The sequence below is a fragment of the Arvicanthis niloticus genome, chromosome 3 (genome assembly GCF_011762505.2).
Source record: "Arvicanthis niloticus isolate mArvNil1 chromosome 3, mArvNil1.pat.X, whole genome shotgun sequence".
Classification (NCBI taxonomy): Eukaryota; Metazoa; Chordata; class Mammalia; order Rodentia; family Muridae; genus Arvicanthis; species Arvicanthis niloticus.
The window spans coordinates 61,567,055-61,593,975 of record NC_047660.1 but is presented as its reverse complement, the minus strand read 5'-3'; the positions used below and the strand labels follow the sequence as shown (position 1 = coordinate 61,593,975).

Sequence of the window (26,921 nt, the reverse complement as noted above, 5' to 3'; positions counted from 1 at the left end):
CAGATAAAAGCTAAGGGAAAGGGTGCTGGGCAGGTTGCTACTGCCACACATGCAAGAGAACCTGATTTCTGATCCCCAGCACCCACTTAAAAAGCCTGTAATCCCTTTGGTTGATAGGAAAAAAAAAAAAAAAAAAAAAAAAAAAGCAGAAATGGAGAAGGACCCACTACCAACCCTGGAGATGAAGTGTGGGGCTAGGGAAGAAGTAGCTAGGCACCTTGCTGAGAGGTGGCAAGAAGGAATGAAGCATGTGACATTTGAGATCTGGAAAGGGTTTCACTGGCATAGGAAAGAGAAGGGCACAGGCCTTTCTAGAAGAGCTTAATTGCCTATTTAGATACTTTTTTTTTTTACTTTATAAATTTTAGATACTTTTAGATTCTTACAGCTTTATTTTTCCTGTGTCATTTGAGAGTAAATTTTGAATTTTTAAAACATTTTATTAGTAAGTATTAATCATACATAATAATAGGGTTTATTATGAGATTTGCATGAACATAATATATTTCTATCATATTTACCTCCTCAGTCCCATTACCCTCTCTTATGTCCCCCCTCCTGTGGTCCCTGTCCTCTTCCTAGCTACCCTTGGAGCTTCTACTATGTCTTGAATTTTTTTTGTAATGAAATAAGGACCTACATTTGTTCCCAACATAAACAATCAAGTATCACATTTATCCCTTCATCTCCACTGATGTTAAATGTCTATTAATTATGTTTATAGCTGGATTCATAGCTGAAGTATTTATTCCGTTTTGAGTCTGTTGGTTCATGTCTGTTCTCCTTGATGTGCTCCCCTCCCCCACCACACACACTTGAAAGCTCACTGGAGCTGTCTACAGCTCGTCTATCTGCTTGGGAAAATGTCACCTCCTCTTGTTTTTTAAAAAAATCCTCAGTTGACTTTCATTTTCTCTTGGGGATGAATATTTGCATATATTTAAATACTTATCCTATCGCGTTGACTATCTCTGCCAGTAATGCTGCTGCTTTCTTTCCTCTCGAGGCCTCACCTATAAAAAGTTAAACCGTCTAGACGAAGCCTTGGACTCCTTCCTGAAACTGCACGCAATTCTTCGGAACAGCGCTCAAGTTCTTTGCCAGATAGCAAATGTGTATCTCACTTGAAAACTTAAGGACATTATTAATTCCCTCAATCGGAAATTGAATATTAATTATTAAATAATATTAGCCATAGAGATAATTGATGAGGATAACTTAACAGATTAAACTGCTATAAGTAGTTCAGTTGATAAAAGATCATTTGAATCTCAAGAGGAATTACTTAAAAATTAAAACTTAAAAAATTAAAAACTTTAAAAATTAAAAAATTAGTTGTTAATTTAAAACATAATTGAAAGAATTGAGGACATTTTGCATACACACAGATCTGATTGAAAGTCGACTAAATACTTTAGCATTGTATTAATTCTGATTCCTGTAGGATATTGAGGACTAGTTAGTATTGTTGCCTTTGGGTGTATAGAAATAGTGAATATAGCTCTCTGAAAACTCTTATCCTCACAATTGTTCAGTGCTGCGCAGCCTGTTCAGCGGCACTCAGGAACTGTGCTGGATCTCTGTGCAAGTGCTGTATGGAGCATGCGCTGTATGGAGCATGCGCTGTATGGAGCATACGCTATACGGTGCTCTGCTGTCCATCAGCTGCTAATGACACTTAGCTTTCTTGGTTTTCCCACTCACTGTTAGGAAAGCAGGCACGAGTTAATGTTTTTAATGCCTCTTACTATATTGGAAAAGCACTTTGATTTCTTAACTGACATTGTCCAAGATATGAGTTAATGGAAGATCCCAACCAAGCTATTGAATGGCTGATGCAGTTGATCAGCGTTGTTCCCACTGATTCCCAAGCTCTGTCTAAACTGGGAGAGTTATACGATAGTGAGGGAGACAAGTCCCAGGCGTTCCAATATTACTATGAGGTAGGCGTGCTGTCTCACATTCCTTCCAGTTTCTGACGTTGTACAGGTTTTAAAGGAACAGGCCTAAAATTTTAGAAAGGCTTATTAGTCAAAAACTAATAATGATTTAGTTAAAATAAAACATTCTTAAACTACAGTTTTGATTCATCTTAATGAAATGAAAAATACTAACTCATTTTAAGAGTTATTTATGTATATGAGTGCCCTATTTGCATGTATTCCTGCATGACAGAAGAGACATCAGAGTCCATTTCAGACAGCTGTGAGCCAGCATGTGGTCGCTGGGAATTGAACTTGGGTCCTCTGGAAGATCAGCCAGTTCTCATAACTGTTGAACGATCTCACCAGCCCCTAAGTCATTTTCTTAAACCATGATTTGTGTCACCTGATTCTTTTAAATATTTGCTATGACTCAGATCATATATAACTGAAAACTATCAGTATGCGTACGTTTTTTAAGTCTTGTATAGTTTTAAAACTCGTAAAAATCTTTTGATAGCTCATACTTTTTATAAATAAATCCATATAACAAAAGTTAATCAGAAGTATATTCTGTATTGCTACTGAAGTTGAATTGTCACCTTCTGTATTTTCTCTAGTCATACAGGTATTTCCCTTCTAACATTGAAGTCATTGAATGGCTTGGAGCTTATTACATTGATACCCAGTTCTGCGAGAAAGCCATTCAGTACTTTGAAAGGGCTTCCCTTATACAGTAAGTAACTGAATTTTATATTTAGTTAATATCTTATATTAAGACTATTTTTATCCCTAAAAAATTTAGCATCTAGTAAGCCTAATAAATTTATGAAAATACATTAATGAATTATTTTTATTTCCTTGTATTTTGTTCATTTTTCTTTGTTTCTATTGTGACAATATATTTTCTGTTGCATAGGAATTTTAAATACCTTTTTTAAAAAAAATTATTTTTTTCCCAATCTGCTTTTATACAATTTTAATTTTAAATACCTTTTATAATATACTTTATCTGTTTTCCTTGTTTGTACTTCAGTGAGCAAATAGAATTTATTTACAAATCAGAAAGTGACTTTGTCAGTCAGGACAATTTTATTGCTGAAAGAATCTTAATGGAAGGAAGTTGTGTTGGTTTCAATTTACAATTGCTGTACATTGAACATTAAAAATTAAGCTGTTTCAAAGTTTAAGGTTTTTTTTTTTACTTTTTTAGTTCACATCTGATGTTTTTCACATATCTGATTCAAATATAATACATGTATGATATCCTGCTTTGTCATAATATTAAATTATGAGATAAACTGTAACTTAGAATCATTGGAAAGATAGCAGAAGGCCCAGAGATTTAAGTAATCTTTGTATAGAATTTATATTAGGCAATTACTTATTACATTGGGTTCATATAAATGTTTTGATAACTATAGAACTAATTATTAATATTAGAATAATAATTTTAGTTCAATAACATCTTTACAATTTAAGTTACACCTTTTATACTTAATCGTACCCTAGCCTAGCCATTAGACCATTCCTCAGTAAGGCGCACTCCACATGGTTCCATCCTTCACTCTGATTTTTATGTATCCTATAAAAATGGTATTAGTCATCCCCAGATGGGTGTAGTGGCTCAGGCTTGTGATCCCAGCATTCAGGAGACTGAGGCAAGAGGGTTTTACGTGAGTTTGAGGCTAGCCTATGCTAAAGAGTGAGAGCCTATCTCAAACCAGAACCAAGAGGCTCAGCAGGTAAAAAGTATTTGCCACCAAGCCTGACACTTGAAAGCAATCCCTAGGACCCACGATAAAGGAGAGAACTGACTCCTGGCGTCGTCCTCTAACTTCCACATGTGTGCCATGGAATGTGCCTAGGCATGTACATGTACACACATACACACACAGAAACACACAGACAGATAAATAAAGAAATAAATATAATTTAAAAACAAACAATAATGAGGTTAAGTACTTCCTTAGGGTCATAGGTAAAGATACTTTAGATTAAATTGGCTTAATTAAATGAAGAGTGTGCTTTATTAAAACAAATTTTCCCATTTTTCTAATTTTCTATAAGTCATTTTCCAAAGCTAAAAGAAAAAGTGTGGCAAGTCTCCCCTTTCACCCAGTTCGTTTCCTACCCATTTTACCAGCACTCTAGTCTCATCCACGCTGCCTGCACTAACTCCATTGAGCCTCGGCTCTTCTGCAGTTAACCCGTGTGGCTCTTACCCAGTGCTAACCACATTGGCATCATAAACCCTCTCCCATGAGGTAGCTGTCCAAATGACTTCTCTCTCTGAGATCCATGCTCCCTATTTAGAGTGTGCCTACCTGGTGAAACTGAAGCCTTCAGTCCCCTTCCCCGTTTTTGTTTGTTTGTTTGTTTGTTTGTTTGTTTGTTTTTTCTGGGCCTCCTCCTGGCTTCATTTCTGAACACAGCCTTACTGGAATGTCTCTCTAATTGGTCATATCTATACCCTTTCTTAATGGTATTCACAGTTCCACTCTCTCTCTTGTTTTGCTGCCCTGTCTCTTCTCCCAAGTTTTATTCTTGAGTTAATCTAACCATTTTTTCCCCCATTGGGAATAGCTATCCAGATAACTTTTGTGGCCTTGTAAATGGATGCCATATAAATCTGTGTCATATGAGCACTGCCCTTAGTCTTCAGTGTCTCCCTGTCTGCTCATCCTTCTCAAAGCTCTGTAGTTTCTCTCTGTGTTTATGCTTCAGTTTTCCTGAAGATAAGTATCTTTCATGCAAAGTCCCTTTATACTTCTCTCTCTCTCTCTCTCTCTCTCTCTCTGTCTCTCTCGCTTTCTCTGCGTCTACCTTCATTTGCTTCTGTTCTTATGTTCTTTATGTGACAGAGGCATTCAGTGTACAATCATTATATTTCCTGTATAATGTTGATCATGTACTTTCTGTACTGTACACTGTAATTTCCTTTCTGGTATGTTAAGTCATGTGTAAAATATGTTTTTATTTTCAACTGACACATAATAATTGTAGTTATATGTGCTAAGTATTTATTGTTATATAAATCCTGCCTCTACCATAAGAATATAAACTTTAAGGAGTGGGAATATTCATTCTTCTGTCACATAGATTCTTATATATTACAGACAATTGGCAAGTGGTTTAATTCAATTTAATTTCTTTTTGTAATATTTATAATAGAAGGTCTCTCCTGGTTGTATTGCTTATATTTTTGAGGTAATTTAATAATTACCTCCTAATAACTTAGTATGTTTAATATGTTTCTAATTGATTTAAGCCTATATTTTTATTTTATTTTTTCTAAAGCTATAAATTACATTTTAAAATATTAAGAAATACTATCCCAAGCTGAGTATACTTGCTGATGTGTGTAATCCAGTGCTGAGAGCTGAAGCAGGAGATTTTTTACAAGTTCAAAGCCAGCCTCCTGGGATATAGTGTGAAACCCTGTTTCAAAAACAGACAGAAAGAAAAGGAATTCTACTCCTATTGGTCCATTGTTCAATGCAATCCTGTCATTTAATACTTTAAAGAATGTTATTTAATATGCTCATCATGGCTATTACCATAAAGCACCATCAGAGGACCAGTATATGTATTATGGGGGCTCCAGAGGACAAAGAGAAAGAAGCAGAGAGACTACTGAAACACATTGTAGCCAATATTTCCCATATTTGAGGTAAGGTTGTAAGTCTACAGAGCTCAGTGAACTGTAAGTGTGAAACACCCAACAGACTCCCAGCGAGACACTCTTGCCACAGTACTGAGGAAGTATTGAGAGCATCAAGATTATGTTGTCACATGCAAAGCATGCTGGGTAAGATTAAGCAGAGTCCTCAGCAGTAACATTGAAGGCCAGAAGACAGTAGATGGTATATTTAAAGTCCTGAAATCTCTGATCATAAAGGTGATCTTACATATCAAAATTTGATGAATATATGCACAAAATGGAAATACAATAAATGAATTCAAGAAAGTTGTAGTATGTGAAAATCACATGAAAATCTTTTTTTATTTCTGTAGACTTGAATAAATAAACAATTCAAAAGGACAACTATGAAATTGGTAAAAGTAATACCATTCATAATAGCATTGAAAAGAATAATAAGACTTCATTAAATCATATAGCTAAAAAGCTTGTACATAAAGCTGTGAATCACTTTGAAAGAGATTAAGGACATTAAGAAGTAGAAAGACACCATGTACATGGAGTGGAAGACCAGAGTTGTTAACAGTACAGAGTAGTCTTAAGGTCAAGGCTCTCCCTATCAGATTCCCCATAGTATTTTTACAGACATAGGAAATCTACCATAATAATCATAAAGAATCTCAAGAGATTCCAAATAGTCAATCCAAAAAGGAACAAAGTTAGAAAACTCAGAATTCCTATTTTCAATATGTGCGCACATATGCCATAATAGTGTTGCGGCCCAAGCTGCCCCACACTTGGGGGCCAGAAATGTTGAGAACTGCACTACCCCACGTTTGGGGGCCAAAATGTCTCGGACTGTTCTGTCAATGTTGGAACCGGTATTGCCAAAGCCTTGAGAGCTAAGTTGTTAGAGCCTGCACTGCCCCAAGCTGCTCTGGTCTGTGGGCCGGGGTTCAGCAAGAGTGAGTGAGGACGGACTCAAGGAATGGAGACCAGACAGAGTGTGATTAAATCCCGTTTATTTTTCAGTCTCTCTTCTTCTCTCCAAGTCCCAAGTCTTGAGTTCCTAGTCCCTAGTTCCTAGTCCCTAGTGCCTCCAAGTTCCAAGTTCTTTCTCCAAGTGCTAAGTGCCTAATGTCTAATAATTCTTCTTCCTTAATGCCTAATTCCTACTCCAAGTTGTACTGAACTCTTCTGTCTGCCTCTCTCCTTTTATATGTCTCACTTCTAAGCCACGCCTTTAAGTCATGCCCTTAAGTCACGGCTCTAAATCACAACTTTAAGTCTCACACACCCAAGGGAAGATCCTGGGTATCTAAAGCAAGATGTTATCAGAGTGTGCTCAGCTGTTGTAGGCTATTGTAATCAAGTCTCTTCTCAGGGTATATGGCTCAAGATGGCTGCAAGGGTGATAGCCGCCTTCTGTCGGCTCCCCACAAAATAGTGTGGTACTAAAGGGGGCTGGAAAGACACATGAAAGAACCCAAAATTAGCTCTCTCATACATGGGAAGGTGATTTCCTACAAAGGCATCCAAACCATGCAATGCAGAAAGGACAGTCTTTTCAACCAAAAAAAAAAAAAAAAAAACACTTAGATATTTACATGGCAGAAAAAGTAAAGTTTGAAACCAACTGCTGGTATACACTAATAATCCCAGTACTCTGGGGCTGAGGCAGAAGGATTGAGAGTTCGAGGCTAGGCTGGGCTACAAATCAGTTCTTTATCTCAAAAACAACAACCACCAAGAAAGAAAGAAAGAAAGAAAGAAAGAAAGAAAGAAAGAAAGAAAGAAAGAAAGAAAGAGAGAGAAAGAAAGAGGAGAAAAGAAAATTTGAACCTTTAGCTTACTCCATAAACAAAAATTAACCTAAAGTTGATTAAAGACCCAAATAAATGTAAGATTAAAAAGTATAAAATACAAATTCTTGGTGAAAATTGTTTGTGCCATCGAATGTGGCAAAACTCTTAGAAATGACATCAAAACATGGAAATAGAAGACTTCATCAAATTTTCAACCTTCTGCTTATCAAATGAAAAAAGAGTACAAAAGCAACCCACAGAGTAGGCATTACCCAAAATATATAAAGGGCCTCTACAACTCAACAGTAACAAAAATCAGCAAAGATTTTGAGGACCTTTTTCTTCAAAGATGGTAATATAAACTGTTGATAAGCATATGCAGGATGCTTATCTCCATCCCATTGGGGAATGCAGTCGTAGCATGCACACATGGGCAGCATATTGGACTTAGTGAGGTATTTAAACAGAAGATAGGAGTTGGGAGTGGGTTGTGTTGGTAGGGGGCCTGGGAAAGTTGGAGGGGGAAGTAGGGATGGGATTATCATATTTCATTGCTTACATGCTTGAAATTCTCAAAGAATTAAAAAATAATGAGGGTGACAAGGTCTCTCTATGTAGCTCTGGTTGTCTTAAGACTCAATATGTAAACCTCAAACTCACAGAGATCTGCCTCTGCCTCCTTAGTGCTGGGATTGAAGATGAGCTCTGGGGCCCGGGTAACAAGTGTCAAGGGAGGATGTGGAAAAACAAGGTTTTTACAGCTTGCTAATGAAAAGGCAAAATTTTATTTCATATAAATAGTTTGCAAATACTCAAACATTAGACTCGCCCTAGGACCTAGTAGTATGGTAGTCACCATAGAACCCAGCCATGATGCTCCTAGACAGGCATCTAAAGGTATACAAGCTGGGTTAGAACTTGGATATAGCATGTCCATGAGGAGTTGACAGGTGTCAGGGAGAAAGTATATAGTTTACTACATACTTTACTTAGATTGCAGTGGGTAGGTGTGTGGGAAGTGGGTTTAAAATTAATAATTTGCCACATAGCAGTGCTGAGATTGAGGCCCAGCTCTGTCCAATCCCAAAGCTGATAGGCTTGCTATCAAACTAGGTTGGCATTTGAAGGCTGTCTGAAAGCCACTGGGTAAGTAGAAGGGAGATTTAAAGGGCAGGGCATATTAAATAGGTCCCTAGGCTGTTCCTCATTCAGATCTTAGGGTAGGGTTTTTGTTTTAGATCCTAAATATATGAGCCTGTATATTATTAATACAGATTAAATAAACAAAAGGTCAGAAGGAATTAAAGGTTGAAAGCTCAATGAATGTTTCATGGTCTTACTATTTTTGTTCTGTCTCTAATTTCCACTAATTTCTTGCTTTTACAGACCCACACAGGTGAAATGGCAGCTGATGGTAGCTAGCTGTTTTAGAAGAAGTGGTAAATGTTTTGACTTTTTTCATTTCTTACTTAGTTTGCGTCTTTTCTTTTGGGTAATTATGAATATAAACATGTTCCAGTTGAATGTTTGTTATTAAACATTAGCTTTCTAAATAACTACACATAATTGAACCATATCATGTAAAACCATAATAATTACTACATACAGAAAAAGTTATGCTTACAAACTGGGCGTGTTTTGTTTTGTTTGGAGCAAGGGTGGGGGTTGGCACTGGGTTTGAATTTAAAAGCAAGCCTGAGTACACCCAGGCTGCAAGGTGGGAGGACTAAGCATGTATTCCAGTGACTCCCCTAAACAGCCAGTTGTTTCTCAAAGTTAACCACAAAATCATCTTTTTATATTGGTTTCTATTTCCATTCTGTGCTTGAGTGATTCTTAATTCAGAACTGGGACAGCGGGAACTATGTATAATTACAACAAAGAACACTAGGTGCAGGGATTTATGTTTCTGTCCTAATGGTGCTTAGAATACCAGAGATTCAACTAGGAGGTCAGTGTGAAGAAGTTTATAAAACCCCCATAGACCATAAAATGCCCAGGAAAAGACAGCCGTCACCCCACAGGAAGCACAGGCTAAGGTTGTCGCTGTTCACCTGCATATGGGAGATTTCCTGATACCTGTCAGTGTCTTAGAGTGGCCTGGATATACATTACAAACTTAGTGTGGTCCTAAAGTGGTCACTGGAGGGCTTGCTCTTTGACACTACCATGGCTCCTGTCAGATGGACAGTTTGACTGTAAGGCCACATTCATTTGAACAGGACCACTGAGCTCAGACCTCAAGCTCTGAACGGATCCTAAAGGTAGCCACTGAATTATTTCTGTTGAGAAGTAAAAACTAAATTTCAACCATTTCTACTCTAACCCTTTTTCAATTTTGTTTGTTTGTTTTTCATTTTTTGAGCCCGGTCTTACCGTGTAACCCTGGCTGGCCTGACACTCACTGTGTAGTCAGGCTGGTCTCTCCTCAACAGCCCTCCTCCATCTGCTTCTGAGTGCTGAGACAGGCATAAACATCACACTCATATGTATATTTTCTCCCAGAAATTATTCAAGAATGATACATGTTTGCTTGTGGCAAACATGAATGCTTCTACTAACCCTATTATTAAATTTAATAAGATCTCTATAACTCTATATAGCTAGCTACTATACTTTCCTCTTTCTTTATTTACAGGTAACTACCAAAAGGCATTAGATACTTACAAAGAGATTCACAGAAAATTTCCAGAGAATGTTGAATGTAAGTGACCTTTCATTTTCTAACTTTGAAGACAAGGAACACATTCTGTGTTCTAACAGATAATTAAATTTGCTGTAGTAATTGTATGTGTGAATGATGCCTTAGTTGTGGTACTCATATTAAAAGTTTTTATTTGGTCAGAAAATTTAACTCCATAAACAGGCATTTTTACAGAATTTAGATGTTGATGGTTTAAGTATAGTAGCTCTTTCTATTTATTATTAAACAGATCTACCTCTCAAGCTTTTATGATAAGGTTTAAGAACAGATCTGGGGGAAAGTAGCTGTAGCACCATTGTCAGAATGCTTGCCTGGTGTGAACAAAGCACAGCAACTAAAACCACATGTGCTGACGCATGCCTGGAGTCTTAGTGCAGAGGAGGTGAAGGCAGGAGGGTTAGAAGTTCAGAGTCCAAGGTCCTCCTCAGTTACCCAAGTCTTATAACAGTGATGTTTTATAGGGAAGGCATTTTTAGGATTTTTAATGGAGTGTGTGTGTGTGTGTGTGTGTGTGTGTGTGTGTGTGTGTGTAAAACGTGTGGGTGGGCACACTCATGCCACAATGCACACGTGCAGACCTTCCATGTATCCCCTTGTTGTACTGTGGATTTGAAGCTTTTCACTGATAATGAAAAGTATTACAGCAGAAACTACAAAAGCTAGTTAGTCTAAGAAGAATAGAAAATGGCCACCTTCATCCACTGCACATCACCACTAAACCTTCAGTTTCATCCTGAGTTGCCTTGGAGTCAAAGAAAGGCAGAAAGTCATCCTCAGCTTAGAATGTTTACCACTTTTGTTAAAAAGAGAAGGGCAATTTCTTGAGAAGAAATCTCTTCATTCATGGTGAAGATAGTCACTGAGAGGTGTGGGAGGTGTTGAGAACAGTGCTGTAGCAGAGAGAACATCTTTGAAAAGTCTTTTTTCATTTTGTCCTCACAAATAATAAACACATGCAACACATTACAGTAAAAGCACTTCTCTCCTGAGCCCAGGTTTCTGATGGTGCAGCCTGATCCAAGGAGTAGGCAGAGTCTCAGCCCAGCTCTTGTAAGAACAGCACTGCAGAGTGGATGGGGCTGTGTAATGCTGGTCAGCAGTAGGCTCAGCACCTCACAACTGTAGGCAGACACCCTGTGAGGAAGTGGCCCTAGGGCAGTCACTTGCAGCTCTCTTAAACAGTGCAGACTTCTAGCTCCTCCTTCAAAGGCTGCTTAGGTTTGCAGTGGAGCCGGCCATCTATTTTCTATTTCTGTTTAAACACCTTTCACTGTGGTTCTTAGTCTCAGTCACATTAGAGACCCCTCAGGAGCCAGAGGTCCAGGAATGTATATAAAAGTGGAACCTGCCCTCCTGGCACCTGGAGTTGATTGATTGAAGGGGTCCCTGCAGGTATCAGACAGGAGACACTAATGCCAGGTAGATCATTGTCAGCATATTTAAAACACAGTCCAATTTGGAAAAATGTTTCCAGGCAACAATCAGTCCAATTCCAGGTTCATAATAAAGCTCGAGGAGGAGGAGGAGTCTGGGATAATCATTCTGGGGAATTTAAGTGAGTTCTGCCTCTATAGCAAAAGGTGTATGGGATCTGCCATGCCCACATTTTTCTCCACAGATAGCAAAAAGGTCATCAGATCCTTAACAAAATCTACTTCCAGGCATCTTCACAGGAAAATGGGTGTTTTATCTCCTACAAGAGGCCCCTGTGTGCTAATGTTCCTGGTTTCTCTAGTGATCTGTAGGCAAAAGGACCTTTGTGAGCCCAACAGTTGATCCTGGAGTGCAGGCCATCCATCAGGCTGCATAAGCAGATTCTCAGCCTCCACCTAGATGTTAGTGGCACTTCTGCCCCAGTTTTTGAAACCTAAAGTCTCCAGTCTTGATGAAATGTCCCTTAGAGGGTAGAATTGCTTCCTGATGAAAACCGCTGGAGTAGCCACAATGCTGGCTCAAGGCCAACAAGGCCACGTTTTATTTTATTTTTCTTTCCTTCTTTTTAAAGAATTATTGATTTATTTTATGTATGTGGGTTCACTGTAGCTGTCTTCAGACACACCAGAAGAGAGCATCTGATCCCATTACAGATGGTTGTGAGCCACCATGTGGTTGCTGGGAACTGAAGTCAGGACCTCTGGAAGAGCAGCCAGTGCTCTTAACTGCTGAGCCATCTCTCCAGTGTAAGGCCCCCACAAATGGAGGAACTCACCCAAGTCTCGGGAATTCACAGCCACCCATTAACTGTAAGACACCAAACTTGATGTAATCAGCAAGAGGTATATTATATAATATATTATATTATATTATATTATATTATACCTCAGTATAGTGAGGTCAAGATCTATAGCCCACGCAGGGGCAATGGGGTCTGACCCCGGGGCTTTGGAGACAGACAGAATTTAAAGCCCAAAACCACAACTCAGGGGGGGAACCACAGCCCAGGGGGAGTAAGGGAAGGCTATTGGAGAGCACCTGTGGAAAGTCCCAGCCCATTATTCAGTTTGTGACAGGGTACAAGGAACAGGCTATTCTCTAAGAGCCTATACGTAATCAGCCATCTATCTTGTGGTCAGCCAAGTTCCTGGTATCCAGGGTGCACAAGCATGATAACTTGAACTCTCAGCTCAAACCCTATTCAATCTATCTTATGGTCAGTTTTTAGTTCCTGGTACCCATAGTGCTTGGTCACGCTGTCCTGAACTGCCAGCTCTGAACTCTTATCTTACTTATTTTGTCTTGTGGATAGCTAGTTTCCTAGGACCCAGATCGCAGAACAAGCTGATCTGTACTCTTGACTCCATCTGTGGAAGGTTTAAAAATTTTTAACTCTTTCACCAGCACCCTTATTTTTTTCTTTATAGAGTGTTTTAAGAGTTGCCTTAAAAATTAAATGAATAATTATGTATATATAAGAAATATTTAAGATGACTTTTGTCTATATAATTTTCAAAACAAGTACGATCAATTGACTATTGTAACTGAAGCCATAGATGGGGAAATTTGTGGAATGTTATCTGAAGCAGACTCATTTTCTGGTGAACACAATAATACAATGGCCTGCTTCTAAAGGAACTACATACATGTGGTGCACAGACATGCATGCAAGCAACACATTTGTACACACAAAATAAGAACTTTTTAAACTTAAAAATTGGCCTATTTTACAGCCTTACAGATGATGCCATGCATTTCAGAGGACAGCTACCAAAACTGTTTTGGGGTTTGTTTGCTTAAGTTGAGTCTCCTGTAGCCCATACTTGGCTAGAACTTATTATGTAACTCAAGCTGGCCTTGGAACTAGTCATTTTTACTTTCTATAAATTGCCTCTAAGCTGGTCTTCTGAGGCAGGGCAAAAGAGAAAGACATCGGTATATCATTTACAAAGCATAAACTACCCTTCCATTGTGAACTGCTAAGGTAATGTGTACACAGGTGACTTATGTAGTAATTTTGACCCAGCACTGAGAAAAAAAAAAAAATGTAGAAGTCACCAGCTAGAAACCACTGATCTTAGAAAGTCACTGGGGAAATAGAGGCAGAAACAGGAGAACAGCAAGCAAGAAATATGAGGTGGGAACGAGGAGTGGCTCGCTTCAGAATGTGTGGTCTAGGGAACCTTTTCTTTAAGGATGGAAGAGGTGGCTATTTGTTGGCTGCAGGGAATGGTGTAGTTTAAGATGTGCCACAGAAGCACAGCAATGGAAGCCAGTGTCTGTGGGAGTGCAGTCGCCCATAGACAGTGAACATGCTCATGCTGACAAGAGCTGCAACACTTACACAAGAGAGGAGTCAGCAGAAGCAGGAGGACACCGACCTGCTTGTAGAGCGGAGCAGGACCAAGGGAAGACCACAGTCTTCTCTGTTGGCAAATAGAGTCTGGATAAATCTCTCCTCGTCTGAGCAGCAGAAAGGGGAGAAAGAGCCAGCGTGGAGCAATGGAAAGTACAGTTTACCAAAGAAATATAAACAAATCCATAGGATTCAATCATAAGTTAATAATTATATTGCTAATTTAGCATACTAATAATCATTAATAATAAGCTGGTGTTGTTAATCTATTAACTAATAATTTAACAAAAGGGTTAAAGTTGTTCTAGGAACCAGAAGAGAGTATGAAGAAGTAGTTGCCCCCTCTGATCTGGAAACTAAAGTCAAGTGATTGGAAAACTGGGAGATTTTTACTGAGAAAACAAAAGATAAAGACGATAAGAATTTGATAAAGAAGGTAAAAGAGAGCTGAAGAGATGGCTCAAGGGATAAAGCCATGAGCTTGGTGACCTCAATTTAACAACTCCTACTCCCAACACACACACACACACACACACACACACACACACGAGCGTGCGCGCACACACACACACACACACAAAGTTAGATACACATGTTCAGTTGAGACCAGAGACAACCTAATTGAAGGATATTACCAAAGAGTAAAAAACTAGAACAATGGTAATGAAAGCAGAAATCACAGATACAGTAGAAAAAAACATTGCAGAACAGAAGAGAACTCATCTACAAAGAAAGCCAGACACAGGTGCTGTCAGCACTGCTAAACACCAAATACCACCGGCAGTGGGACAGTTTGCCTCTGCATGTGAACGCAACAGAACCATAATCTTAGAGGCTTGGGGCCTAGCAAATAAGCTCACCTAGCTTTTGGAGAAGCAAAAGGCTGGCTTAAAACTTAACTTGGCAGTTCACTAGGAAGCTGACTCAAACTTCAGAGCTCAAATGGGATTTTTTTCTATGTTCCATCAAATGAGGATAGAAATTAGTTTAGCATCTAGCTAACAGAAAGTATAATTTTGATGGCAGTCATGGTAAGGGGAGAAATATGCTGCATACCTCCTACCTCCTTCTAAGGGTGTCAGGAAGTATGGTCTAAGCCTGGCTGGATGGTAGGAGCCTGCAGCCCCAGCAGTACTGAAGGAAGCTAGACAAACAGCTTGGGCATCCTACTGAGAGCAAGAGGGAGAGTACAAGCCATGATAGTGCCAGCACCTCCTGGTGAGCGGCACTCCACTCCTATGGAACGGGATTGAAGAGGGATGTGGTGACTCAGAAACTCCTGTTGCCATTGGAAGCTAGCACAGGCTCCTGGAGGCTGGAATTGAGTTTGTATCAGGAACCTAAGTGGTTGGAAGTTTGGATTCACAGAATCTTCTGCTTTGTAACTCATCCCAAGGAATAGGCATATTTGGGACTACTTTTTCCAATTAAATAAGTACAATTTCAGCATATTATTGGCTATCTTTCAGGTATTAGAAACTATTTTTGGAGATGAGAACTAGAACTTGGTAGGATACTCTCCCAGCGACCAAGGAGCCCTAGGTTCCACCCCCAGCGTTGGTGAAGCTGGGCATGATATGGCTTGCCTGGGAGGGGAGACAGCAGGGTTAGAAATCATGGGCTAGCCCCAGCTACATAATGAATTGGAGGCCACTCTGGGGTATATGAGATCCTGTCTCAAAAACAAAACTAGTTACCAGCCTGGCCTCAAACTCAGAAATCCACCTGCCTCTGCCTCCCAAAGGCGGGATTAAAGGCGCCACCACTGCCTAGCAACAAAACTAGTTTTTAACTTAGCTTTTAATTATTCTCTTGATAGCTGACAATAGAGCACAAAGAAAGACCCAAAATGTTTAGGTTTTCTGGGAGTAGAGAAGACATGATTAACTTTCATTCTTCTTTATACCTTTATATATTTTATAAATATTCTACCATAATCTGTATTGCTGTTATATTGAGAGAAATGACGCAAAAAAAATCTCAAAGTATTGAGACAACAAATGGTAAAAGTTTTACTGATTAATTTCATTCTCATTAGTTAGAAAGAAAATCACTTTGGTTGGCTTTTCTATTTTGTTTTTAATTCACTCTTTGTGTCTTAAAGCTTTGTTATTTTTGAGACAGGGTACCACTCTTAGTCCAGGCAGACCTGAAACTGGCAGTTCTCCTACCTCAGCCTCTCAATTCTGGGATTACAGATGTAAACTACCACACCTTATTTAATTTTGCTAATTTTATCAATACAATCTTAAATCCAGATGTGAACTCTAATATACATAACAATAATAGCAATGTTAAAGCAGGCTTGTTGGCTTGTGACTATAATCTCAGCTCTGTGGAGGTAAAGCCACAAGTCAGAGGTTCAGGTCATCCTCAGCCTTCCTAGCAAGTTTGAAGGCCAGCCTGGGATACATGAGACCACCTGTCTCTAAATAAATAAGTTACTTGTGTAAGCATACCTAAACATGTGTGAAATGTATGTAAGTGGTTACTGTTTCATGCATCGAAGTGATGAACACACACAGGGATTCCAGGAATGGAAGTGTGAGATGTGAGGTGGATGGAAGAGCACATAGGCAGAGGTGAAGTGACGCATAGTCTGTTTCTCAGCAGCTTTCCTTTCTTAATTTTTTTTTTTTTTTTTAGGTTTGCGTTTCTTGGTCCGTCTCTGCACAGATATTGGATTAAAAGAAGTTCAAGAATATGCCACAAAACTCAAGAGGTTGGAAAAAATGAAAGAAATGAGGGAACAGGTATCTTATATAGGGCAAAAACTACTGTCTTTTAATTTTCAAACTGTCGGCCTGCTGTAGCTGACATGCACAGGGCTAGAAGCTTGCATCCTTCTGCTTGCATCAGGCAGAGTTGGAGTTTCATTCAACTGTAACAAACAAGGAAATTTACTGGGAAATGAATGGATCTGGAAATATATTAAGTAAGGCAACTCAAACTCAGAAAGACAGAACCCACATGTTCTCTTTCGTAAGTACATCCTAGCTTTTGTGTGTGTGTGTGTGTGTGTGTGTGTGTGTGTGTGTGTGTTTGTAAATTGTAAAACCTAGAAAGAAGGCCAAGAGAGGGTAAGAGAGGGTAAGAGAGGGTAAAAATGGGTGCTGAGGATGGATGGGGGTGGCCATGAGGACATGTGAACCGTGAAAGAGATGGGTTGGGGGTACAAGGGGAGGACTGAGGGTAGCGGTGGGTGAGAGACTTGAGGGGAAGGAGAATCTACTAAAACACATTATGTTCAAAGGGACAGAATGGTATCCAAATTGTATATGCTAGTTTTCAAAACAAGGTATCTTAAAAGACAATACAGAACTAACTTTACTTGGGAAACTAAAATCTGAGAATGATTTGTATGTTCACAGTCACTTGAGCAAATATTTCCATTTAAACCATTGTATTTTTACTATTTAAATGGCAGTTATTTTCCCTAGCATAAATTAATGATAAAACAAAAAACAGTGTTTAAAGCAGAGGTGAGGAGCTGGGGCTGTCCCTTAAGGCAGAGCTTTCCCCAGTTAGTGCACAGGTCCTGGGTTCAGGTCCTAGTCTGGCAAGGAAAGAAGAGGCAGAATTTCTTCCCTTTCTGTTCTATTACAGTAGGAAATATCATTGAATTGCAGTCTAGATTTGAAATCTGGTCTCTGCAGGGCAGCTTCTAAGGGCAGGATCCACTAATAGATAAATAGTTGCCATTTTCCAGAAGATGGAGTAACTTAGAGGTTAATTTAGAAATGTGATTTTTATTGGTGAGAACTGTGTCCCATGAAAACCTGTCACTTGCTGTGGCATCAATACTTCATTCCTTAGGGGGTCTGTGTGGTGAAGCACAGAGCAGGGATCACCGTCAACAGACCTTTTAAGTGCATTTCTGCAGCAGATGAAACAGCAGTGTTTCCACTTTCCAAAGAATCCTCTCTCCTACATTGGAGCCTAGAACATTTAGGTTGTATATGAGTTTTTAATATTGGTCTTTCATCACATTCTTAAAGCTAATATTGGCATATTAAAAATAAAACCCTTAGTTTGCTTTTTCAAGACAAGGTCTCACTATGTAGCCCTAGCTGTCCTGGAACTCACTATATAGGCTGTTCTTGAACTTACAGAGATCCTCTTGCCTCTGCCTTCCTAGTGCTGGGGTAAAAGGCTCATGCCACTGTGCCCAGCTAGAAATATATTTCTAAGTGAGGAATAATGTAGTGGCAAATGACTTGTTTCAAAAATGTAATTATCCTGGCTTTAGAAAAGGTCTGATTCCACACATGCTTGCACAATGTGGCTGGTTGTCTTTGCTTCCAAGGTGTGACTTGATCTCTTGTAAAAATATTATAAGCAAACTAGTTTTGCTTTAAAAGTCATTAAAACATCAAGCTGATATTTATTTGCTAAGCTAGGCTACACTGTTAAAACCCACTGTACTGGCCAATCTTTGCTCTGTACCAAATGCTAATGAAATTACACAACTGTGACACATAAACCATTGTAAGGACAAGTTAGAATGATTATGATTGTAGTTATGTATTTAATAAGAATCCAAAAAGTATATACTTAAACAAAGCACATTTTGGGATTGAATTCATTGGATGAGACCCCTCATATAGAACCATGAGTGTATGTGCAGATGGAGTCTCTGTACTGAACAAGCGCTCAGTTCCAAGTCCTTAAAACTGCAATGAGCCCAAGCTTCCATGGACACGGTTGCTTATGCAGCCTCTGGCCCTGGGGCCTGGATTCCTAGACCTCTAGGAAGAGCCCCTTCCCAGCCCCCAGAAGCAGCCTCTTAGCTTCCTGGAGCTCCTGTGGGCAGTTCATGGGCAGCTTTTATTTTTGAGACAGGGACTTACTGTGTAACACATCGTTATGGGCTATGTAGAACTCTGCAGCTCTTGTTAGCCTCAAACTGGTGTCAATCCCTTTTCCTCAGCCTGCTGGGGCTACAGGTGTATGCCACTACTCCAAGGCCACATGGCTTTAATGTAAGCATAAGCTTTAGGACGCATTGATTACAAAGGATTCCTGGGCATTCACCACTAATTTAATCCCATCTTCCCGTGGAACTTCAGTAGAGCTGCCTTTCACACGTGGTTTCTATGAGAGTCCTTTCACCCCTGTTCCTTCATCTCCCTTGGTGCTTGTCTTGTCTCTTGCCCCCTACCTTATTACAGTTTCTATAGTAGCAGGACTGTTTCTAAAATCTAGCTGACATCTCTGGACTGATATCCACAAGGACTAAAGAACTTTATTAAATGTAAATGAATTGAGACAACTTTCCTTCCTCTGGTTACTACTCAGCCTTTTCGTTCCTCTGCATCAACATACTTACATATTTATTAAGTAGCTTTTGCTTTTTCCTGTGTATACCTGGGCTATTTCATATTCCTCTGTACTTTGAAAAAAAATAAAGCTACATTTTTATGGTGAAAAAGAATGGTTTCTTCCGAGAAGGCATCCTGAAGAGGTTAGACCAGTATTTGGCAAGCCTCGTCATTGGAAGGATTCAATTGATCATGTAAACTGTACATCAGGGAAAATATTTAAACATCACAAGAAAAACTATTTGTACAAGACCCTAAGAAATTAGAGAAGTCTTTTTAACTGATAAATCATTTTTTTAATCTGCAGTTAATGCTTTCCCTTTTTTTGTTGTTTTTGTTTTGTTTTTTGAGACAAGGTTTTTCTGTGTAACTCTGACTGTCCTGGAACTCACTTTATAAGTAAACCTGGCCTTGAACTCAGAGATCTGCCTGCCTTTGTCTCCTGAGTGCCAGGATTAAAGGCGTGTGCCACAACACCCAGCTTGTAGTTAATTCTTATCCTGGATAGCTCACTCAAAGTCTCCCATGTTTGTCTCAGTTATCAACCATATCGACAGTTCTGTGCCTGTTGAGACCCCTCAGATACCTCCTCACTGACCTCATTGTAACCTGTGACCACTATTGCCACTTAGACATCATCTGTCATTACAGCTTCTCAGCATTTCATGCTCCACCACTGACATACACCAGTCTCTTTATATTAAAAATCTTAGTCCACGTCCATGAAGTATTAAGAAGACTAATCCCTCTTCAGTTTCTGAGAAACATAATAGGCTCCTGCAGATTCTGTGCCCCTGGCTTTTTCTTTCTCCTCCTCCACCCATGATTCTATTTGCATAAGAACATTGTTTTCTTTGTTCTTCAGTATTTCTTCTTGCAGCATACATTGAAGAAACATCTTCTGGGTGTCCTCGCTCTTCAGTTTGGCTTATCAACATGGAATGGAGGGGAGCAATGTCAGAGAAAGGCACCGGAACAAGAAGGGCCGGAACAGGAAGAACAGAAGAGTATGAGAGCCTGCTTCTGGAATAATTATTGTGGGTTCCATTTCAGTGTGTCCTTCTTAGATCGTGATTCTGTGGGGCAGGGCTCTGTTTCCTGGCTTGTGTAAGGAAAATCTTGATGTGATAAAAGTAGTCTTTGATTTCTTCCTGCAAGAGAAATTGACAAGAGATACTCTGTGCAATAGCCATGTGATTGAACTCAAGACTACTTTCATCACACCCAGATTTTACCTGGAACTGCTGGAAAATGCAGACCTGACCATGTCCTCAGAAAGGAAAGGAGGAAGGAGGGACGATCCATTTTCCTTCTGCTAATGCAGGGGTTTGGCATCAGGGAGAAGAGTCAAAGCACAGAGCTTAGGTTACCAACTCTTGAGTGACCCCAGAAGCCTTGTCCATGTTTCTAGTAGCAGCTTTCCCTTGGTTAATTTTAGTACATCGACCAAGCTAGACATTAGCTATAGCCATGGGGACTGGGCCTGTAGGCTCTGCTAAGTATGTGGGAAGGCAGGCACTGGCTAAGCAGTCAACCTGTGTCAGCTCATTCAACTATTGCAGTTATCCTGTGATGCTAGAGACAGGCATGATTGACATTTCATATGGATGGGCAACATAGACCCACAGTGGCTACAGAGCTTGATCTAGGTTGTGTGCTCTGGCTTGCTCTTTTTCCTCTGACCTCTTCTTCTACCCCAACCCCTCCCTCTGGCCCATCCCCCCCCCCCCCCACACACACACACACTAAATGAGATTGGCTTTTTTTTTTTTTTCAAAATAAGAGTGCTGTCTCTTTTTCATATTATTCAAACAATAATAAATTCTTTTAAAAATTCAGAGCTAGACCCGAGAGCTAATCCTAGCTCCTCAGGAGGCTAAGGCAGGAGGATGACAAATTTGTGGCTAACCTGAGCACCTCAACAAGACTGTCTTAAAATAGTTAAAAATAGGACCAGAGAAACAGCTCAGCCATTGAACACTTACCTGCTATGTAAGTAGCTCTCATTCAATCCCAGTACCATGGGAGGGGCGGATTCAGACAGATTGCTTTGATAAATAATTTTGATTTCCTGAGATGGGATCTCAAAAAGTTTCCCAAGGTGATCTCAAACTCAGTCCTCCTGCCTCTGCCTCCCGAGTGCTAACACTGCAGTCATGCACCACTGTGACTACTCTAAATAACTTTTTATTCAAATAAAATGTGTAAAGCAAAGGGTGAAAAGTATTCACACCACTTGCAGAGATCACTCAATATCATATGCTTCCAGGCATTTCACAAATGCACAAAAACATGCATAATACATAGATTCTTTTTTTTTCTTTTTTCATTTTTTTTTTCTCAAGACAGGGTTTTTCTGTGTGGCCCTAGCTTTTCTAGAACTCACCTGTAGACCAGGCTGGCCTCAAACTCAAGATCTGCCTGCCTCTGCCTTCCCAGTGCTGGGATTAAAGGTGTACATATAGCCTCATTGTCAAGGCACCAATGACTCCTTCGTATCTACCCTCACACCCCGCCTGGAATCACTGTGACTCACTGTGAATTTTATTAGCAAACCTGTATCTCCCATGTGGCAAGAACATCACAATGCTTTTTAACAAGCTGCTGTTGTTTTATTAAAATGGACCTGGCCCTTGGCTGTGTCTGAGGTGGGCCATGGAGCCTGAGGAGCTGGCAGGCCATACAGGCTGCCACTGTGGAGTCACAGAGATTAGCTGCAGATTCTCATTTGCATTGGCTCTTTGTCGTCCTTAATTCTCAACCCTACTTTAAATAGTGATTCTTAAATGCTTTAACCACCTTTCTAGCCCGTCACCCACCAGAGGTAATGGAAAAGAAAGGTTATTAGGATATGGGGGAAATGGACCTGTTTAGAAATGTTTTTTTTGGAGTAAATTCCATCTGCATTGTCCAGAAATTAGCAATTCAGTTCATAGGATTCAGCAGTGGTCACTCAATCCACTTGCAAAAAATTCATGGTTATACCAGCAGTCCAGTTCAGTAGTGTCCGGATAGCAGCAACAGTGGCACAACCAGGAGGAACGGTCAGACCTCAGCCAAGTCTGCATGAGTCAGCAGTAGGGCCAAGACCGTCAGGACGCCAGGAGAAGTTCTCAGCTGTGCCTCTCAACGAATTGAAGATCATCGAAGACTCAAGACCAAGAAATGTTGCAAAGCTACATCTACAAGCAAGCCCCCTGAGTCCGTGGAGTCCTATTTATACTCTCTCCAAACATCATGTGTCCTCCACTGATCTTGCCTCAGCATAGAAGTCTGTGTCAGCTGACATCATTCTGCCAGTTGGCCCGAGTCCGAGGAAGTGGCAAGAAGCTGCCAGCCAGCACACCACCAGAAGTTTTTTGTGTGTTTCTCTCTATGGGGTCCATACAAACGGAGCTCAACAATACAATGTAAAGGGGACCAATACGTGTGCATCATTAGCAAAGAATCCTTCATCATGCATCCTTTCACATGCTTACTTGAGGATGTTTTCATCCTTTCACCTGTGCAACTTCAGCAACTGTGCCTTCACTAGTTTGCATTAGCAGAGCATCCCTTCACACCTGTGTCCACCTCATGGAACCGTTCCTTCACATGTTTGCCCCAGCAAAACACCATCTGATACAGTTGGCTTTCCAAAGATCCCCTAAGTTTCCATTTCAACTCTTCTTACATAGATTATACTTTTGTACCTATCTCACCTTGTTTAATGCTTTCTCCAGAAGGCTCCTACTTCTCTTTAAGCCTCTAACTCCACAGACTTTAGCTCTGCCCCATCATTATATTAATAAACTACCCACTTGACCTCTATTTTCTCATCTCAGAGGTGCCTGGGCTCCTCCCCTTCACCCTGCTGGCTACCACTTTAGTGTTCTGCCCTGTTATTGGGAGGGGCTGTCTTGCTCCACCCAGCCTAGCAGGAGCTGTTAGGTAGCTCTGTGGCCTGGTCCCTCCTGAGCTCTTCCTAGTTTGTCTCTGCTGTACCTCTCACTCCACTCCCAGCCCGCCCTGTAATCCCTGGAGGCACACCAGACTTGGATCCATGGCCTGGTGGGATTGATGTTGGCATGGTTGTATCCCTGGGGTCTTCCTCTGCATCTGCTGAGGAAGAATGCATTTGACTGAAGTTCTGTTGGTCAGATCTCTGTCTAGCAGTATGTGGTGTCAGGTGTGAAGAGCTGACTAAGGCTTCAGTTACTTTTCTTTGAACCTCAGTGTCACCTTGGTGATTTCCATACAAAATCCTTGTCATAGCTGTTAATGGTGGTTGGCCCATAAGATTCCTTCTGGTGGGATTTGTTGATTTTTTAAAATTTGTGAGTGAGTGTGTGTGTGTGTGTGTGTGTGTGTGTGTGTGTGTAGGGAAAAAGAAAGATTGAAAGCTACAAGGAGATACACAAAGAATGTGAACTTTGGTGTGTCACAGTGTGTGTGAAGGTCAGAGGACATCTTTCAAGAGTTGGCTCTTTGCCTCCACTGCATGTTTAGGGGTAAAACTCAGTGATCACACTTGCACAGCAAATGGTTTGATCCTGAGCCATCTGGCCAGTATTTGTTGGATTTGAATGCACATGGATGTTGAGCTGGAAGTAAGGACATTAGAGAAAACCATGAACCAGCAGAGACAAGGGGGAAGCCACCAGGGACACACATGCATCTCTGAATAGAAGAGCTGGCAGGTGAGGGGAAAGCTGCATGCCTAATGGGACGCTCCACCCCCAGTTCAAGCAGACAGGGCCTTACTTGGCACAGGGGAAGAGGACAGGGAACAGAGTTTTGTAGGCTTGGGCCAAGACTCTGACTATACCGTTGGTGCCCAGCAGTGTCCATCTGTGTGGCTGGTCATTTCCTAGGGTCCTGAGAAGGAGATGAGTCACAGAAACAACAGAGGCTTAGGTTTCTCCTGGTGAGTGAGCCAGAAAGATGAGTCAGACAAAGGCTGACCAAGGTGGGCCAGGAGTCTAAATGGACAGAGGGAAGAGACTCATTGGTTGTTAGGAACATAGGGACCAGCCAAGGGAGTAGAAGGCTATAGATGAGGACAGGGACAGCATGGTGGATAAAATAGTTTGGTGCTTGTAGAAGCTCGTCCTTCTAACTTAGGGCTACCCGAGTAGGATGCAAGAGCCATCTTCACATTTGATAAGGTGGCTCTGAAATTGGACACTGTGATGCTTATAGCACCGTTCTTTCTGTGTGGGGTTGCTTTGGCTACTTGAGGTCTTTGTTTCTATTCCTAGTTTTCCTCAAGGTTTTTATCACAAAGGGATGTCAAATAATGTCAAAGGCCTTTTCTACATCTATTGTGATTTAGAACTACTTATGTCTGCTTATGTTGTACTTGTTGACCTGTTTGTAGTGATGCCATCTTGGTTACGATGTATCATCTTCTTAATGTGTTCTTAAATTCAGATTTCAGGTATCTTACTGAGAATGTTTATGCCTATGTCCATCAGCGAAATTGTTTTGTAGTGTCCTCAGTTTTTAGATCTGTCCTCACCGTTTTGGTATTAAGCTAGTGCTAGATGTATAGAATGAGTTTGGTATAGTTCTTTCTCCTTCTGCCTTACAGAACAGTTTGAGGAACAATGATGTTAGCTTTTCTCTGATTATATGGCAGACTGCAGTGACTCCATCCAGTCCTGGGCACTGTTTTTAGACCCTATTGTGCCTTTAATGTCATTGATATTTATAGATACGGTTAAGTTATTTCTATCTTCTTGGTTTAATTTCAGTAAGTTGCATGTGTCTAGGAATTTATCTATTTCTTCTAAATTTTCCAGTCCTTCTGGAATATTATTCTTTAATAATCCTCTGGATTTCACTGGAATCTGTAGTAACCCCACCTTTTTTAATTTTAATGTTATTAATGAAAGTCTTTTTTTCTCTTTATTTGGGTTAAATTGGCTAGGTATTTTCAATCTCTTTGTGTTGTGATTTTTTTTTTCAAAGAATGTAGTCTCTATTTGATTTAATTCTGTGTTCTTCTCTTAGTCATCACACTAATTCTGCTCTGATCCTATTACTTGTTGCCAACTATTGTTTTAGAACTCAGTTTTGTTTCTCTAAGACCCTGAGACAATCATTAGCCTATTTATTTCACTCTACTTAATTTTAAAAAAGTATTATTGTGAGTGTGTGTGAGAGAGAGAAAGACAGACAGAGAGAGAGAGAGAAAGAGAGAAGGGGAGAGAGAAAGACAGAGAGGGAGAGAGAGAGAAAAAGAGAGAGGGAGAGAGAGAGATTGGGGATGGCATGTATGCAGCAGTGCACATGTGGAAGTCAGAGAACAACTCTGTAAACTTGATTCTCTTCTCCTACCTTTAAAGTGTGATCTGGGGATCCAGTTCAGGTCACATGACTTGCAGGGCAAGTTTCTTTACCCACTGAGCTATCCTGATGGCCCTCTAATGGTTAATGTGTATAGTCGTAGCCATAAACTTCCCTGCTAGAGCTGCCTCAGCTGTATCCCAAAAGTTCTGATGAGTACTGACTTCATTCAGTTCTAAGAATTTCTAAATTTCTCTTGATTTCTTCAACAACCCAATAGTCCCTCAAAGGGTATTATTCAGTTTCCAGCTCTTAGTGTGTTTTTGACTTCTAGTTTTATTCAGCTGGCAACTAAAAAGATATAAAGCATTAATTTTTCATTTTTGTTTGCTGCTGTTAAGCCTTGCCTTGTAGCCTACAATGTAACCTATGTTAGAGAATGGCCCATGGGCTGCTGAGGGGAATATATATCCCATATCCACTAGATGGAATATTTTATACATATATTAATTTATAGTTTACTCTTCAGTTTACTGGTTTTTAGCTTGGATGATCTATCTAAGAGAAGAATGATGTGTTGAAGCCAGTTATTATTGTATCAGGGCCTTTCTGATATTTTAGTGTTTGTTTTTATGAAACTGGGAGCTCCAACATTTAATGCTTACATATTACAATTATTACATTTTGTTAATGAACTGTTGGATTGAATACAAATACATTATATGCATGTATGAATATCAAATACTGTATTTAATTTAAAAATAACTCTAAAAAATTTGACACTTAAGTTAAACACAAAAGAACCTCATATTATGGAAAGAAATTTAAAGAAAATCACAGCTTTCCATAAAAGCCCGAGGAAGCTTGTAAAAGGCTTCCCATGTAAAAGGCACATCTGTAATCCTAACACAGAAGGGCAGAAACAAGAGGGTCCCTAGAGCTGACTAGCCAGCTAGTGTAGCCAGATCCCTAACTTCAGGTTTAGAAACCCTGTTTCAGAAACCAAGGTAAAGGGCAACTAAAAGACATTTAGCATTGACCGTTGGCCTCCACGCATGTGTGTGGGCCAGTGAACACACACGCGCACACACACACACACATCCATCACAGCCTAGAGATGTTGGCCAAACCCTTGGTATATGTGAGATTTTAATAATGCTTTTTAGAAGTTTAATGTCAAAAGCCAGGATGCCCTTTTTGAACCCTCTAGTGGTCTGGATCAAACCATCACACATTAGGGATAGAGAAGGAAATGCCCTTTGGTACGTACATAGTTTTTTTAATTCTTCAACTTTTTTTTTCTCAGACTCTTACTATGTTTGAGTCCTTTTCCTTCTCATCAGGAAAATGCTGTTTGACTTTTAATTGCTTGGCTGTGCAGTGGTGGTCCTTGTTGAGTGAAATGCTGTTTGTGTACTCTGTAAGTTCCAGGCAGTCACATTTTCAAAAGGATTTTGTCCTTTTTC

General features: G+C 40.0%; 1 protein-coding gene across 6 annotated transcripts in view; it reads left to right on the top strand.

The window, feature by feature from the left end:
* Positions 1-26,921, top strand: part of Ift88 (intraflagellar transport 88) — an 85,466-nt gene that overhangs the window by 47,318 nt on the left and 11,227 nt on the right. For 3 of the 6 annotated variants that reach the window (XR_013109344.1, XM_076930938.1, XM_076930937.1), the window contains exons 18-24: positions 1,007-1,115; positions 1,793-1,943; positions 2,543-2,658; positions 8,757-8,809; positions 10,009-10,074; positions 16,511-16,617; positions 20,051-20,222. Coding sequence is in view for 5 of the 6 variants with exons in the window: in XM_076930938.1 (XP_076787053.1) it covers positions 1,007-1,115; positions 1,793-1,943; positions 2,543-2,658; positions 8,757-8,809; positions 10,009-10,074; positions 16,511-16,617; positions 20,051-20,222 (774 nt within the window). In the remaining variant the exon portion in view is untranslated. The remainder of the gene's footprint in view (positions 1-1,006; positions 1,116-1,792; positions 1,944-2,542; positions 2,659-8,756; positions 8,810-10,008; positions 10,075-16,510; positions 16,618-20,050; positions 20,223-26,921) is intronic. The other 3 variants (XM_034497925.2, XM_034497926.2, XM_076930939.1) reach the window with 2 other exon arrangements.